The 17311-nt window shown below is 47.9% G+C and overlaps 7 protein-coding genes across 7 annotated transcripts; 4 read left to right on the forward strand and 3 right to left on the reverse strand.

The window, feature by feature from the left end:
* Positions 1-802: 802 nt before the first annotated feature.
* N7447_003959 (gamma-glutamylcyclotransferase family protein) lies at positions 803-1283 on the reverse strand (the record flags this gene model as incomplete). Its single annotated transcript, XM_057228234.1, is given in 2 exon segments — positions 803-931; positions 948-1283. The coding sequence occupies 2 exon segments, from the start codon at positions 1281-1283 to the stop codon at positions 803-805; spliced, it is 465 nt and encodes a 154-aa protein (XP_057087575.1).
* A 1266-nt stretch (positions 1284-2549) lies between these two features.
* On the reverse strand, positions 2550-4134 carry N7447_003960 (Zn(II)2Cys6 transcription factor; the record flags this gene model as incomplete). Its single annotated transcript, XM_057228235.1, has 2 exons — positions 2550-4051; positions 4098-4134. The coding sequence occupies 2 exons, from the start codon at positions 4132-4134 to the stop codon at positions 2550-2552; spliced, it is 1539 nt and encodes a 512-aa protein (XP_057087576.1).
* Positions 4135-5513: 1379 nt separating this feature from the next.
* On the forward strand, positions 5514-5948 carry N7447_003961 (uncharacterized protein; the record flags this gene model as incomplete). Its single annotated transcript, XM_057228236.1, has 1 exon — positions 5514-5948. One exon carries the CDS (start codon positions 5514-5516, stop codon positions 5946-5948), a length of 435 nt encoding a protein of 144 aa, XP_057087577.1.
* A 717-nt stretch (positions 5949-6665) lies between these two features.
* Positions 6666-7133, forward strand: N7447_003962 (type II 3-dehydroquinate dehydratase; the record flags this gene model as incomplete). The annotated part of the gene is made up of 1 exon (XM_057228237.1): positions 6666-7133. The coding sequence occupies one exon, from the start codon at positions 6666-6668 to the stop codon at positions 7131-7133; it is 468 nt and encodes a 155-aa protein (XP_057087578.1).
* A 1259-nt stretch (positions 7134-8392) lies between these two features.
* N7447_003963 (putative C6 transcription factor QutA) lies at positions 8393-11222 on the reverse strand (the record flags this gene model as incomplete). Its single annotated transcript, XM_057228238.1, has 2 exons — positions 8393-8588; positions 8644-11222. 2 exons carry the CDS (start codon positions 11220-11222, stop codon positions 8393-8395), a joined length of 2775 nt encoding a protein of 924 aa, XP_057087579.1.
* A 698-nt stretch (positions 11223-11920) lies between these two features.
* On the forward strand, positions 11921-14702 carry N7447_003964 (putative quinate pathway repressor protein QutR; the record flags this gene model as incomplete). Its single annotated transcript, XM_057228239.1, has 2 exons — positions 11921-14380; positions 14448-14702. 2 exons carry the CDS (start codon positions 11921-11923, stop codon positions 14700-14702), a joined length of 2715 nt encoding a protein of 904 aa, XP_057087580.1.
* Positions 14703-15966: 1264 nt separating this feature from the next.
* N7447_003965 (inositol monophosphatase family protein) lies at positions 15967-17310 on the forward strand (the record flags this gene model as incomplete). Its single annotated transcript, XM_057228240.1, has 6 exons — positions 15967-16153; positions 16225-16276; positions 16328-16416; positions 16502-16937; positions 17018-17149; positions 17202-17310. 6 exons carry the CDS (start codon positions 15967-15969, stop codon positions 17308-17310), a joined length of 1005 nt encoding a protein of 334 aa, XP_057087581.1.
* Position 17311: the final 1 nt, after the last annotated feature.

A 17311-nucleotide genomic window follows, 5' to 3' on the forward strand; every position in this document is an offset into this window, starting at 1 on the left:
GGTAGTGTAAATATCGAGTTGTTTTTGATTTAATAGACATGATGTTTACATTTTAAATCGAAATTTGTGGTGAGAATATGAAAAATCGGAATTGTAGAGATAATATTTGAGAAATATATATCCACCTTTAGTGTCTACTATATATATGTACTATCGACACGCTATATAGTAACACCCTTTGATATTTTAGTCACTCAACGGACGCACCCACTCTCCAATCCACTGAACCCATTGAGGCATACTCCCCACTCCCCGAATATCCCTAAGTTTTTTTAACTAATTTCCGCCGTTCGTCGCGTATCCAAGACATTACCCGGCCCTGCACCAGCATCAACAAACAACTTCAAAAATTCCACACAACTTAGCAGCCGGATTCCTCTCCAAAAGCCCTTCCAAACTTCCCTCAGAATTTTCAATACAAAAGACAAATTGAACACAAGCCTATCTTCCCGACTTGAGCTCTAGGTCAAAATCGAGCAAAAAGCAATCACAATAGAAAAAGTAAGAAACATACAAAAGGTGAGGATTCACTGGTCACCCAACTACTAACTCACTGGCATGTGGCCCATAGTCGGGTGGGTGTCACCTGAGCAAAAGGACGACGCTGCTTTTGTTTCGCATTAACCTCCAGAGAGAAGGGAATAGACAGAGTCCAGCTTTAGACACCAATGATTCGATTGAAAGACTAAAATGTTTGTAATTACCGAGCCCAGACTTCGAAAAAAAAAAAAACAAAAGTCAAGCATCATACTAATTTCGCAGCCATTTGATGCAGCCATAGTTTGCGGTCAAATAGCTGTTCTTACAAGACATTTACATCCCCGGCATAGACGAATGTCTTTCCTGGCGCTTTGGCCGGCTCTTCATTATCAGCAAAATAAATCAAGCTGCGTGCTTCCCTATAAGCATTCGTCTCATAATACGCAAGCTTCTGGGCTTCTTCTTACGTCTGCACGGTACCCCAAAATCTCCTGGCCTGACTTTCCGTCTATCAACATAGGATAATCACCCCATCTCGCAAACGCATATCCTATAAGCTTTGCTTTCCGCATTTTTGGCACCTCGGGTAGGTCGGTGATTCGCTGAAGGGTTGCCGGTGCTGTCAATGTTCCGTATAAAAAGTAATAGAGTGGGTATTCGGGGGAAAGTTCGTTCTGGTCTCCCTCAATATTGGTGAGATAGTCGGACGCAGACCCTAACTTGACCTCGTCTGGGTTCAGCCCTTTATTCCGCATACACGCTAGAGAATCTGTATCTTCCTGACCTGGAGGTTGCTGCGACATGCTGATTCACGCAGTATTTGAAGGATTTAAGTGGATCATAAGACGCAAGAAGGCACTGTAATGGGGCGAACAAATCGTCTCCAGGGCTGTACAGTTTGTTTACGTTACCCTACTCGCCATGCACCCGTGGACAAATGTTAGCCGCTGTACTCCGTATGTTCTGGTCTAGGCGAGAAATTCTATTCGACTGGGACGTAGCTAAGCCAATTTCATGTACGGCGTGTTCTGAATATCACTGAAATGGAACCATTCATGTGCCCAATCACCCATGTATATTTAATCATGACGCACTTAAGTAAAATCTACTAACATAACAATGCTAAGCCCCAAGTTTGTGACCCTGATGGAATTTTCCCATTACATGGAATGGATCTGAGCTCCGTCGCAGATGAGGCTCTGGCAGCCCTTCTCACATCTGCTCCTATTGTTCACTAGTTAGGTGGGACACCGGTTGTACGGCTTTCAGAGAAGCTGATCATGAAGGGTGATGGAAGTGTCCTGGCCAGTGAAGCCAGAATGCTCAGTCTTGTTGCTTTCAGAGCTAGCATTCGAATACCACGAGTCTATCAATCATTTCAAGTGAAAGAAGATACACAATATTTTGGCGAATCTGGGTATATCGTGATTGATTTCATCAAAGGCCAACCTCTAGATGAATGCTAGGATGTCCTACCACTTATCACCTAAGGAGAAATAGCTACGATCACTAAAATGATTAAAGAGATGCAGTCTGTTGAGAGTTCACAGCCTGGTACTATTGGTGGAGGGCTATACCGGGGCCGATTCTTTGCGGATTATAGTGCTGGGCCTTTGATGAACACAGCTGAAATGGAGGCCTGCTTTAACCATAAGCTTGATATCTGTGAGAGCGTCCGTAAAGCTCCAAAAAGACACACCACCATTCCATTTTACTTAGTTTGTTCTTACGCACCATGAAATCAGCCCTCGAAACCTGATCTTACATCAGCATGAACAAGTGTGGTTAATCGACTGGGCATATTTAACAGTCCCAAATGTCGGGGCAGACTATTGGAAGCCAATCTCTGATAATTAATAGGATCCAGTAATTGTATTTCTCCTTTTCAAAAATGAAATTAGCCGCTTGAATGATGTCAAAAGCACTTTGCATATTACTAATGACATGGGTGAGAGATAGGAAGCCTAGCTATCTTTATATACCTGTAGCCCTTGTAGCGTCTTGTGTTTCATAGATGATTTGTAAAATATCTATCGTCATGATATATTGGGACGACTAGCTTCCACCTATCATACAATGAGAATGTCATACTGCGTAGATTGAGATTGCTTTCGAGCCATGTCAATCCAAGATGTATGAGTACCAGGCTCATTCCACCACGTCTCAACGAACGAGAGAACACGCGCTCTGTCCAGAGTGCGACTGATACGCATGACATTGCCAAAACATTCCTGGATAATCTTTTGACCAGTAGGATGTTCTCGGAGTTCAGTCCCTGCCATGAAAAGTGGCCAGACAAGATCCTGGGCGAACATGCCGTCTCGAGTCTCGGAGAGAAATTGTACATAGCGAAGTATTTCATCCCGAGACTTGAGCACATGGTCACCAGTAGTAGCATCCTCTGATAAAGCTTGATAGCTGTAAATGAGAGTTGCGTGGTAGTACATCCACACTACCAATTCAAAACCATGTTGATCAGCTTCAGAAGAGAAGTGGATGGATGCACTGAGACGCATCATGCTGTTTCTAGCTGACTCGATCTGCGACTGAATGTCTTGCATCGGGCCGTATGATGAAGTCTGCTCGACTGTGCCCGAACAATATCTCAGACGCTCAAGGCGGGTGATCTGGTCAATGACCTGAATGAAGTCGGTGAAGACCGCGTTCTTGCCGCTAGCAGGAGGAGCCTTGATCGTCATGTTGTAATTATCAAATGTGGTCAAATCAGCCCACACTGAAGCCTCATAGAATTCTAACATGAGAAACTCCTCGATGGAGGCCAGCTGGTGGTGCCGGCTCGGTCGGTTCCCTGCGGCCAGGATGATCTCTCTCGCAGCGGAGAGATGAACCCGCCACCCGGCGCCTTGTGGTTTCATAAACTCATTATTGCAGAGAATAATCACAGACGCAAGGGTGTAGGCAGATGTTGTGCTTGCTTCCAATGCCGATGGAGACGATGTAGAAAGGCTGTTCAACTCTTGAGCCAAAAGGGCAAGAGATTTATTTTGGTAGTTTTTTGACATCTGCTGGAACGTTCCATGCCCCAGGTCATTTGGAGGGTACTCCGATGCCAGGTCATGGGCGGCGATGGCGAGAATGGAAGAAAGGACTGTTTCGGAGCTCTCGGCCATTGGCAGGATCATTCGACGCCACGCATTTTGCTGTGGAACCCATGCAAGTCGATGGGCGACTCGGTCGTTGAACCATGAGAGCAACCGCGAAACATGCAGTGGTCGGGCTTGCGATAAGCAAAGGTCCGAGACGGGGGATGGTCCCGATGGTGAGAAACGTGTCGTGGAATGGCGGTACCGATCGAGAACGGTTATGCCGCTGCTGCTAGTTCGGGCCTCTGTTAAGGCTTCCGACGAATGATGAGGCGAGTTTGATACTCTGATAGGAGCATCGATGGAGGGAAATGCTCTGCCCCGCAGACTACCGCGGCTGGCGACGCCATGGACCCATTTGAGCTGTAGGCCGTAGCCTGGGCATTGCAAATTCCGCTTCCCGCATTTACGGCAGCTCGGAAGGCCCCGGTCACACTTGATACGTCGTCTTTGACATGTTGGACAATCTGGTAATGTTAGGACCCCCGCTTTAGCACGAGGTGAGATCCGTACCTTTAACAGCCAACTGTTCCGTAGAACCTGCGGACATTTGTATATCCCATTCGACTTTCTACTGGTGGCCGCAGAGAAAGTTGAAAAATAACGAGGGCGTTGGTATGGGCAGTACTTTTTTTCGGGGCAAAGTCATGTGATACACAAAAATCGGAATTTGATGCCTTTGACAGTGAACGGCGCTAAACCTATCTGGGCGTTTTAGCCAAGCGGATTGGCCTCGAGTGGGCGATCCCAAGCGCATAATCGTGACAAGCCCAGCATACATCCCGTGTTGGTGGGCCCTCAACCATAATTTATTTCCTTTCAACATTCGTATTACCCGCGATGTCAAACCGAAAACCTCGATCGAAATTAAAGGCTGTCAGTAAATACAATCAAAGCTTTACATACCTGTAAAATATGGATCCCCCTCCTATCGAAAACACTACACGATTATATAAAGCGCGGGTGGAGACTAGTTAAGTTATAAACAGCCACAAACCTTATATATTAGCCCAAAGCCTACTAAAAAAAAAGAATAATAGGGAGAAATATGGACTATTACTCCTTTGGTTTCATAACCGGTTATAGAGAAGCATTAATTCCTACCCCACGTGATCTTTAAGGATAAAATCGGCTACAAAATTGGTTAGGGAAAGCGATAAAAGGTGCTCGCTCCGAGTATTAACTATACTAATCCAACCGTTTTTAAATGAAACCTACGCCTAATAGTTGGATAATAACGAAACTGCATATGAATGGCTTTATTCCTTCTATAAAGCTACGATAAATCGAGTTTAAAGGGGTAGACCGAGGCTAGTGCCAAAAATCCAGGAATTTATCAGTGTTCTTCAATAGCCCAAATCACAAATCAATTCACTCATTCAAGTTGTGACACCTACAACCAAAAGCGAAAACACTCAACGGATGTTGTGTCCTCCATTCTGTATAACGAATGAATCGCCCCAGCCGGGTTCAAGATTTGAATGAGTCCCCCGAGACGTTACTCTGCCAATATTCTCTAAAGAAGGATTTGCAGGGAGGGATGTCTCAAAGTCCTACTTCTGCTTGGGCATTCCAACGAACATACCCACAACGAATAAGACACCTCTTGGAACCATCACTTACGCGATAGAAGCCACGGCAGCCACATTGAAACATGATGTTGTCACCCACCGCTGACCCCTAAAGCCCAACCGCTAGATGATTCACTCTGAACCAACAAAGACTCAACATCGCTTACGCTTCTAAGCCTCGAACACCATATGAGGAATTACCATCTCACAAAACTCAACACCGAGGTCTGGGCCCAAGATGTCATTCACTGCTACAATTCATACTCAGTGGGAGACAGCCCTAGCGGATCGAGCAACAGAGCTCTGCCATCTTGTGGTGCAAGGGCTGAGGTAGCAAGCTGAAGCAATAATCAAGATCATGAGCAAGCCCAACAGCCCAGACGAGAAATATTCTATCTGTGAGCGGCAGGTGGGAGTACGAAAGGGTACTGGGGATCGGGTCGCAATCCATACGTTAAGCAACCACACTGACAGAACATTGAGGGAAAGGGAGAAGAAAAACCAGCTATTTGCATTCTATTTGGGTTTACAATCCCCAAAACGGGCAATGGCTGTGGATGGCATAGACCTGGCCGCATATGAGATTGAAGCCGATAGGACTGACCATACTCCACAGTGTGGTCTTCCTAGGGATATTTATTTCTCCTCACAGCGCAGAATGGTGAAGGGAATCACTGTTCACCATCAGTTGAAGGTTGAACTTGTTACGGGGGAAGATGTGTTCCATAAAGGTACCGGCAAGCTCGTGAACGGAAACGGTTGCGGATTATTGTGTATCCTGCAATTCCATTGAGTATCTGTGAAGTATCTATCTAGCTTCAGGTATAGATGGCTATGACTTGATCGATTGGCTTGGTGTTATGGCTTTTAGCCTGCTGTTATACTGGTTTTGTGAGAAGCCAGTCAGTTTCCCACTAGAGTCTATTCTACCTGGGCCGTCCTATCAAAATGTTGTGCATCAATTTGAGATCCTCATCCTTCGATTCCGGTATGTTATTTTAGATTGTGAAGTAAACCCGGGGGATAGATTTGATTAGCGGTATTGTTCCCACCTCAATAATTCCGGGTTATACATGAAAGTCGTTTTCACGAATAAAGCCTCCAGAAATCTTAAAAAAGACTTCTAAACTTAATATATATAGTAGCGCACATAGTTTATCCGTGACACAAATGACCACTCAAAAGACCATTGAAAATACATCACAGGGCCGCATAAGCGGCCATGTATTGTTATTCTCAATGAATTTTTCTGAAAATTATGCGGTTACAATTCCGTCCAATAAAACGACAGCCATATGACTGCCGTCCCCACAAACTCTCCGGCAAATCGCTCTGCCGGGGGGAAATGCGGAGAAGACCTAAGGAGAAGTATGAAAAGAATATAACTAACCGAACAGCTAACAATTACTTCTTACCTTCAACCTCATCTCCCAACATCCAATCTTTCAATTCCACACTTCCAGAAAACACGATCGAATCCCTCAAATTTACAGATACCAAACCACACAAAATGGGCAAATCCATCCTCCTAATCAACGGGCCCAACCTGAACCTCCTGGGTACACGCGAACCACACATCTACGGGCACACAACACTCTCCGACGTGGAGTTGAACAGCCGCGAGGTTGCTGCCAGCCATGGTGCCGTTCTTGAATCCTTCCAGTCAAACCATGAAGGCGCGATCGTGGACCGCATCCAGGCAGCGCGTGGCAAAGTCGATGGTATCATCATCAATCCGGGCGCATACACGCATACTTCTGTTGCAATCCGTGATGCCTTACTCGGTGTTGATACTCCCTTTATTGAGCTCCATGTGAGCAACGTTCATGCGCGTGAACCTTGGAGACATCACTCGTACTTCAGTGATAAGGCGGCGGGCATCATCGTTGGTCTTGGGGTCTATGGGTATAAGGTTGCCGTTGAGCATATTTGTGTTAATTTTGAGGAGAAGGAGAAGGAGCCCAAGGCTGTGCTGTGATTGAGTTGGGAGCTCTTTTATGATGGGATGTTTCATAGCAACACGAGGATCACCCGCAGTTGATTCGACGAGGCCGTCCAAGCATTATGGACGTGCTAGATGCTCATAAGGATGCCCGTGCTCGCCATGAGGTCGAATCATCCTAACAGAACTATTCCACTGGTCCTTTTCAGCCAGGGCTCGTATAGTTTTGTATCTTCACAGCTAGCTTGGATTGTAATGCTGTCTTTTATATAAAATATTTAACATGTAACAAACATTGAGAATAATTAAAATTCAAGTCAGTTTGCACCCTAGCCCTCTGTTCCAAACGCGATCTGGCGAGGGGCAATGTAGTGGTCTTATAGTATTTTTGGCCTTCGCGGCTGCGGCTGGCGCACTATGGACAATCGTTCCACATGGGCAAGCCACGCGAAACCTTCCCAGATACGGCCAAAGCTACCGAAGCTGATCATCTTGGAAGCCACAATTTCCTCTATGAATGCGTCATGACGCCTAGAGCGTGAGCTTTACTTTGCTCGTGGCTCCGAAGAACAGCTGCGAGAATGCGTAATCATGCTAGAAGGCGTGCTTACCGCCATGTACGATAGCACTGATGATGCCTCCCGCGTTGCATGGCTCCTTAACAAACACAACGGGAGATTGAAGTAGGTCTAGGCACCCTTTGGAATGCCATGGTCAAGTACTTGGAGCGGAAGAGGCTTTGAATGGGGGTTTATTGCAATTGAGGAAGAAACAGTCTGGTCTAGTTCTTGAATGCTTATTCCGAAACTTGTAGGCTTCTAACAACGACGAAATGCATAACTGTAAATCGTATCAATCGTAACGTTGATTTAATTTGAATACTGATGCTGAAGGATGTCAAGGAATCACAGCCATCTACAATCACCCAGACATCAGAAAGTCTATCTACCTTTCTCAAGGGATAAATATCTTGAAAAAAATGAATTTCTAGACTACATGTAGCGATTTCATATCCGTCATAGAAGGCATGTTGTATTACTAGTTCCCTGGCCTGGTAGTACTTTGTGTACTGTGGCAACATGCCGTCCACTTTCACACACACACATAAGAAAGTGAGACCCCGCTTTGAGGCTTCAGATGTGCGATTGAATATGGGAGCCCTGAACTAGATGTGGAGCTCTTGCTCCTCAGGACCCAGATGGATAGCGGATCGAGAGGCCAACGAGGCCGACCAGCGGCGCGATAGGGTGTTCCCATGGCATTCAGATCATCGGAGAGGAGTGATCATACGAACATCATCGCGTGGGGGTTTCCGACATGTTAACAGGCTGCGCCTCTCCTCGCATATCGGATGGATTGCTATTACTGGGTAGCTGCTGGGTCTGTGCCAGCAAGAAGGGCTCAATCTGAGCGGAGAACGAGTAGAGCTCAGGAATGCCCGCATCAGAGACAAAACCTAGGTTCTGCATGAACTCTGGTTGATTGTCGGCTCTATAGTGGGTCAAAGTCAGTCGTCGTGCAAAGAAAAAAGGAGATGCATGCTTACTTTTCCGCGCCATCTAATGACGCCAGCTCATCAAATAATGCATCGAGATCAGGAGCAATCCGCTGTCTTCGTGAATGCGCATAGCTATCCATATCGACAAAGGTGCCGCCCAAATTGAGCGATGGGTCGTGATATGCTGTTGGATGGTATTGTGCAGCTTGATGGCATGATGGCGAAAGCTCGGCAAGCGTCCGGGTACTATTATGGGATTTGCTAGGGCCTGATGTAGGATGAGGAAGCACATTGTTCAGAGAACCATCCAAGTGGGCCTGTGGGGGAAATTCGGAGGCGCCCCCCACGGAAGTTATAGATGACGGCGTGCGGAGAAGAGATGCATCTTCGATATGTTGTGTGGTTCTGAGCCAAGGCGTGGAGAAGAATGGATTTTCTGGGGCAGCTGTGGCATGTGTATTATTTTGGGGCGGATGTGTCGCATGTGTGTCATGAAGAAGATGTGAAGGTGTGGCTATTGAGAGAGATGACGGGATTGCCATGTCTCCACCGGTAGAGGCTTCGATGTGCTGTGAGATCGCAGGAGAAGTACCCAGGACCTGAGATCTATGTGGTACATTTCGACCCACGGTTTGTTGGCCTGGCATAGTCCATAACACAGAAAGCTGGGAAGAAAGATTGTGGATGTTGTTTCGTAACCTTATATCAAGGTCTGACGGGAGGTCCTTGGAAATGGAATGCGGAAGGCCAAATTGAAGCATCAAACCGAAGGTGGGTGCGGTGGCTGAAAAGCTGTATGTCTCCATGTAGGCTTGAAGCAATTGCAACAGCCTTTTCGAGCTTTCTGTAGCACGCATTTTGTGAGGTGGTTCAAGTATTTTTTGGTCATATTCACGAATGGCAATTTGAGAGCTGAGAGCAATGACAACACTTTCATATGTGACCTCTAACCCAAAGATATGTGGGGAAGCCAGTCTCACTGGGCGACTTTGTAGATCAACACGATAGCTCTTTGGTAATGCTGTTACCCAGCGCTGTAATTGCAACTCTAGTTGCTCGAGCTGTGATCGAGATATCGTTGGGTCGTGCTTGCAACAGCATAGATCATTCAGAATGGACACGAGACTGACCAGGTGGTTGAAAGTGCTCAACGCGTGAAGGGGACCACGCTGCATAGATGCCCGTGAGGATCGGGTGGGCCGTAGCCCAGTTTGATCTTCCCAAGGATGCCATTCCTCGAGACCATCTTCATTGACAGAGCCTATCCTGGCCAAGTCTGCCTTCCGAAGCGATGGGGATTGTGAAATTGATTCCGCAATTAGGGTCTCGAGAACAAAGCAGCCCAGGAACACATGTTTTGCTCGACCGAGCTGTTTTTCTTGATCCGGGGTTCTCGATGATGATGAATACGAAGGTTGATTGAGACCTAGTATATGCGCAATCCGAACAGCCTGACCAACAAGCATCCAGGCGCCAGTCCATTCCTGTTGTCCGAATTTGACCAGAGCCAGGATCAACAGTGCTTGCACGTGTCCGATTTCGTGTGGGCCACTCTCAGGCGGAATCAACTGCAGGGCAGTAACATACATTTGTGATGGAGTCATCTGATCACTAGGGTGCTCTTCCGCTTGGCTGGAGACCGAGATAGAAGCATATTGGAGCGAAGCGAGAGTGAGAACAGCCCACAAGGCCGCGTGCTCCCCAGACCTGGGGGTTAAGCCAGATACGTATACGTCGCCTTCGGTATATTGAAAAGCAGTGCGAAGTATGTCATGCTTTTCGAGTATGGGGAACCAGCACTGCGTGTAGGAGAAATACACATCAAAAAGGGGCCATGCGTTATAGGGGAGTTGGAGAGGGGATTTCATGGAGAGCGATCGAGGGTAATCAGGATTCGGTGGTAAAGTGACAGAGGACGAGGATTGGTCGTCTGGTGTAATTGTTTGAATACCACAGTCTGTAGTCAGGTGTGATGCGGTAGCTTTCATAGGCGAGATGCCCACCGCTGTTCGAGTCGGTGATACTCTTGGTAATGGCGTCCCCCGAGATTCCATGCCTTCAGGGATCTGCCACACCTGTGCCTCAGCGGAAGAAAGAATCCCTTCCACATCTAGTGGTGTGTCACCCTCGCCATATGCCTGGAGGTTTCGCTCCCTTTCCTCCTCCGGCTGTTCCAGTATTATCAGAATGCGTTCAATGTCTCTGAGTACTGTGCTGTTTTTGAATGAAGCTAGTAATGCATCGGATCCCTCCGTCTCCTTGCCCATCGCGGCCAAGTGACTCGGAAGATTGATTGATCGCATCAACGCGCGCATCACATCTTCGCTACCTTGGATCCTTTGGAACACCAGCCCCCAAAGCAACTCCAGCGATCGAATGTAGCCCGTGGGAAGGCCTCGCTTCTTCGGGTTGGCCTTGTAGGTACAGGGTCGGCAGAGGGATACACAAGTCGAACACACTGGTTGTAGTCCGTCACATTTGTCCTTTTTTGACCTGCAACTATCGCAAGCCCGTGAGACTCGCTGACGCTTCGGTTCCCCCATCGCCTTCCCATCATCTTCTGGGTCGGCCCATCGTCGTTTGGATTTGCTGCTAGCGCCGGTGGCTTGCCGCTGTTCAGCGCTCATGGTGATTAATTTTGCGATCCACTCGGAGGATTCGGGCGCATGTTCCCGCAAAGGGATATGTGATGAATATTTTGCCGACGGGCGACTGGACAGCCGGGCGGGCGACTACGCCATGGGAATAAGCCCCACTATATGTATATTAGAGCCGCCGTGAAGGGATGCTGGGACCGAAGCGCGAGGTTGAGGGTACGTACAGCACAGGGCAAGGTGCTTGCCAACTAGATTCTTCCGGGGAAGCTTGGATACCCAGCTAGCGGTGAGCCAGTCACAGTCTCGCAAAGGGTAATCGCGGACAGACTAAGCTTTAGGCCTTGTGTTTGAAGCTGTTTTTTGAATAAGCGTAATTGAGACTAAGCAATAGCAATTTCGATAATTTCCCCGGGCCGTTTGAACGTATCTGAGCGCAAGTCCCCCGCGGGGAAGAGGAAAACCGAAAGTCCCCGGGTGAGTGCTCGTCCGCCTTATGTAATGGGAATGTATGGCCCGGAGCGTTTCCTTTTTTACGAATATTCCTTGTCCCCCGCAAAACCTGGGAAATCCTGCTTACCATATCGGTTCTCTCCACATCTCCGGACCCTCTATACACGTATATCTCAATACACTACCGCAGCCCCCATTCCACCTTTCCGTGTGTGGTAATGGGTTCTCGACTACCCTGCTCCTGATCTCATTCCCGCACGTGGGACCCTCAATGCGTCATGTCCATGTTAGTACGCCCACCGAAACGAAAGCTCCACGAGGTCGAGACTTTGGACGATGAGCCTCGAAAGTATAGCCCAGGCGTCGTGCCCTCTCCCGCTGTCCACATTTCATCTCGACCCCCTTCCCATCGATCGAATGAACATAGAGAAGCATCCGGAGATTCGCGTCCACCGTCGCTAAGAGAATTACACTCGAATCGCGGATCCCCGGTACTCTTCGAAAATGGCCATCTTCAAACCCCACGGACGTTCAGCCCGAAGGCATCCGTCGTATTGATCGGAATCCGTGGCACGGGAAAGTCAAGTCTAGCGGTCATCCTCGCGGCGACGTCTGGACGGCGATTGATCGATGCGGACCGCTACTTTCACCAAAGTGTGGGGTGTTCCCGTGCTGTGTTCAGGAAGGAAAACGATGGATCTGTCTACCGGCAACAAGAAGCCCGGGTTTTCGAATCGATGCTGGCAGACAACCAAGAGGGATGTGTGATTGCGTGTGGAGCCGGATCGATGGAAAGCAACGGTCAAAGACTTCTTAGGGAATTTGCGCAGACACATCCAGTTATCCACGTTATTCGAGATCCAGAGAGCATCCAGTCGTACCTCAAAGCGTGGGATACGCAGAAGGTGCGACATTTCCTAGAATTGTCAGGCCCGATATATCGAGGGTGCTCGAATCTCGAGTTTTTCAATCTGTCAGAGGCCAGAAGTGATAGTCTGGACAAAGACAGCGACAATTCATCGCCAGCGCACCGGATAGAGCCTAGGCCACATACTCCCATTCCGTTTTTAACGTTGAAACGAGTTCAGCGGGACTTTCTCCGCTTCATTGCCTTCATCACAGGTGACATTGCGGAACTTAACAGCCAGCATGCATCTTTCCCACTGTCGCTGTTGCCTGTTGAAGCTCGAATGTACACATCCGCAGTATCAGTACCATTTTCTAGGGTCTGTGAGAAGGGTATGGATATTGAGCAGCTGGAATTCACTGCCGATGCCTTCGAATTAGCAGTTGATGTAACGGACCCTTCTGATAAGCCAGGCCTCAGCTCAAGCCTTGCGGACAGTATCAGCCAGGCGGTAGCAGTCATTCGTCGCAATATCATTGTGCCGTTGATCTATCATGTGGAGAGCTATACCACCTCCACAGGATTCTTGTCTCCTAGTCAAGTTCCTGTGAGATGTACAGATGAAACCTACTTAAACCTCGTCCGACACGGCTTGCGGCTTTCCACCGGTTTCCTCACAGTAGACCTCACCCGTGATGACAATATTATTTCCCAGATCATCTCCGCAAGTGGGCGAACCAGGATCATTGGCCACTTTGAAGCCTTCCACCCTCTGCCGGGGGGCTGGGATGGTGATGAGTATATGAAAGTTTATGAGCGCGCCAAAAGTCTAGGATGCGATATAGTCCGACTGTGCCAACCAGCCGAGACACCCGAAGACAACCTCGCAGTGCAAAGATTTCGCCATCGTATTCAAAGCCTGCCTGTTGCTGGCATTTCTCTGATCGCATATAACACCGGCCCTCTTGGCCGCATGTCTCGCTGCTTCAACCCTATCCTCTCACCAGTCACACATCCGTCTTTAGTGACGGAACTTCCAACTCATCTACGATCATGGATCACAGCGCGCGAAGCGCAGAAGGCGCTTTATAGCTCATTTGCCTTGGATCCGATGCAATTCTTTGTCTTTGGCGCCAACACAACTTATAGTATGTCGCCCGCGATGCACAACACTGCTTTTAAAATCTGTGGTTTACCGCATAATTACTCTATTCACCAATCACCTACCCTGCGAGGGTTAAATGACCTTGTGGAAAATCAATACTTCGGTGGATCAAGTGTCAGTCTTCCATACAAAACAGAGTGTATTCCTCTGCTCCACTCAATGTCTACGCATGCCCGAGCCATCGGCGCAATCAATACCCTCATCCCAATCCGCAATCTTGATGACCTGGATGACACTCGTCTTCAAGAATCTTCAATCTTCCTCCAAAAGAGCCGTGCGGGCCCTATCAAGGGCCTTCATGGCGACAACACCGATTGGATCGGAATCTGCAATTGTATTCGCCGCGGTCTCTCCCCGGCAAACGCGGTACGCTCATCATCGACAGGTCTTGTCATCGGATCTGGTGGCATGGCCCGCGCTGCAATTTACTCCATGATCCATCTTGGTGTGCAAAATATCTTTATCTACAACCGTACACTCGCCAATGCGGAGAGACTGGCCCACCACTACAACCGGCAAGATCTCCACTCAAAAGAGGCCAGAGGCTCTGGCCGTCCCACAGTTCGCATTATTGCTTCATTATCCGGCCCATGGCCCGCGGACTTCAAACAGCCGACGATCGTTGTCTCGGGAATTCCGGCTCATAGCATTGGCGGCGAGCCAGCACCCAACTTCCACATACCCACACAATGGCTCGAGAGCCCAACAGGTGGCGTTGTTGTTGATGTAAGTTTACATTTATCTTTTATACTGGCCTCAAAAGGTGACCTTCTGTTCCTAACAATGTCTTTAGCTGGCATACAAGCCCCTCAATACCCCTCTCATGAAACAAACACGAGCGCTGTCCCACCGTGGGTGGGTAGCCCTGGATGGTCTTGATGTTCTGCCAGAGCAAGGTTTCGCTCAGTTCGAACTGTTCACTGGCCGTCGCGCTCCCCGGCGTGTTATGCGGAGCATTGTGCTTCAAGAGTATAAAGACGACGAGGGAAATAATGACCACCAAGCGATACAAGACAGGTTACAGCAAATGGATGGACAACCGAATTGAACATCACCGGCTGCTTTCATGAATGATGATCAACTATAGCAAGTGGGGATACTACTCAATCTGTGCCATGATAAATTCAGACTATAATAGCGAGCAAAGGAGGGACAGATGCGTGCAGACAATACGAACTTCGTTAGCATGCTTCTGGTTCAATCAATGTCGTGTTTCGGGGCATAAAATTCTCAACGCTGTCTAGTTTTTGCCTCCGTTGTTGTGACCATGTTACTCAATAGGTGTCACATAAATGACCAAGATCATGTAGGGTACATATACTTGTCGTAGGTCTGTAAAATAATACAGACATAGCATAAGCATTTACGGTGTATGAAACGACCGTTGGGATGGAGTCCGGTGGGTATATATGCCATAGTATATTAAATATTAAATAAACCGAATAATACAATAGCATCGAAAGAATAGAAAAACAAAGAAATTCTGTGCGCGCACGTTATGTTAATCGCGGTCTACGCCAAAGTATGAAAACATATCGAAATCAAAGGAGACCGTAGATTGAAGAGGAATCACAATGTGTGTAAAGGAGAGAAGTGCTGAGTAGAAGCAAACAAGAGTATATGGGACAGGTCGAATAGTGTATCGGAGTGAAGAGGATACATCCATAATCGTAGATATAGCCTGGAAAGTTCTCCCATCTCTAACTTATATGATACAGGTGGGAGACAACTTCATGGACGATATTGGCAAGCATATTAAGGACCAATTCATGAATGTCGTCATTGGAATTGGGTATATAACTATCAAAGTACACTAACAGTTAATCCAGTTGTTAGCTATCATCGGCTCTCAATACTCATAGATCAAGATGTTTGAGTCGAATTGCAACTAGTAGTTACTGTGATGAGCCAAATCACATGTTTGCTATAACCAGTAAAATAACACCAACCACTGATGGGGCTGCGAGACATCCTTGTCGCTAAAGCAGTCTGTATAGTTTGGAATAAGCTGACTATTCGGATTGGTTGTACCATATAGAGCAGATAAATTAGCAGCGAGACTGGGTAACAGTAGATAGAATCAGGAGTTTCCCAAATTGAAAGGTATACTGTATAAATTTATAAATTCCGCTATATAAAGTGGAGAACCACCTCAATAAGCACCTCCCGCTTAGTGGCGGTTATTTTGGACCTCCAATTTTCACCGGATGACTCAAGGAGCTAAACCCTTTACCCTTCAGTGGAATATTTCATTATATTGACATATTTCATACGTCTCTTGTATCCACGCATCTCCGTTAACCCGTTTCGCCATGGCCGTTGGACCCTTCTCTCAAGATGAGCTGGATGAGATATACGCTTTCGCGGTAGACCTGGGCCGCAAGGCAGGCAAGATGCTCATGGAGCGTGTTGACCAGCGTATCTCAGGCGCAAATGGCTCCTCTAACGCCTTTGAGGAGAAGGAAAGTGCAGTAGACATTGTGACGCAGACCGACGAAGGTAAGGCGGTGCAGCCGATAAGGCATATCTGGAGATATTCCAAGGTCGTCGCTAACAATTCTACTTCGCAGACGTTGAAGTATTCATTCGGACTGCCCTCGAGGCCAGATATCCGTCTCACAAGTTAGTCCCCCCGTTCCACTCCAGTGGCAAAAAAAGCTAACAGAACCCTAGATTCCTCGGCGAGGAGGCCTATGCCAAAGGCCAGTCGCGCGACTACCTCATTGACGAGCAACCAACATGGTGCATCGACCCATTAGATGGTAAATCATTACTTCCGCCATCATGACGGACTGCTCACGGTTCTAAACCGACACAAGAAACCCAACTAATAACCCCCACTCCCAGGAACCGTAAACTACACACATATTTTCCCCATGTTCTGTGTCTCAATTGGTTTCATCGTGCAGCACAAGCCAATAATTGGTGTAGTCTATGCCCCATTCACAGATCAGCTTTGGTCCTCCTGCACCGGGCGCGGGGCCTGGCTAAACGAGACTCGCCGCCTTCCGCTCATCCACAACCCAACCCCGCCAATGCCCGCCAATGCGCCTTCACAATGTATCTTTTCTTGCGAATGGGGTAAAGATCGTCGCGATATTCCTGACGGAAATATGCACCGCAAGATTGAGAGCTTTGTTAATATGGCTGCGGAGGTGGGTAGTCGGAATGGGAGAGGTGGTATGGTGCATGGTGTGCGCAGTTTGGGCAGTGCGACGCTTGATCTCGCGTATGTTGCCATGGGGTCTTTTGATATTTGGTGGGAGGGAGGTTGTTGGGAGTGGTGAGTTTTGCCCCTTTCTTTCTTTTTCCTTTTCGTTTTCTATCCCTTGGAGAGTGACGTTTAGGTGCTGACTATCATAGGGATATCGCTGCTGGCGCCGCTATTCTTTTGGAGGCAGGTGGACTTATGACTACAGCTAACCCCCCAGAGGATGTGGATACGGCACCAATCGAGAATGTTCGACTGGGTAGCAGACTGTATTTGGCTATTAGGTGAGTCTTCAAATTGTTTCCTGTGTGTTGGGTCTCGCTAATGGCACTTCAGACCCGCTGGCCCATCCGCCACCGAGACAGGCCGTGAAACACAGGAGCGGACAGTACGTGAGGTCTGGCGCCGAGTCCGTAACCTAGAATACTCGCGGCCTGGAGCGTGAA

Source organism: Penicillium robsamsonii (genome assembly GCF_028829455.1).
Source record: "Penicillium robsamsonii strain IBT 29466 chromosome Unknown utg000002l_segment0_segment0, whole genome shotgun sequence".
NCBI lineage: Eukaryota > Fungi > Ascomycota > Eurotiomycetes > Eurotiales > Aspergillaceae > Penicillium > Penicillium robsamsonii.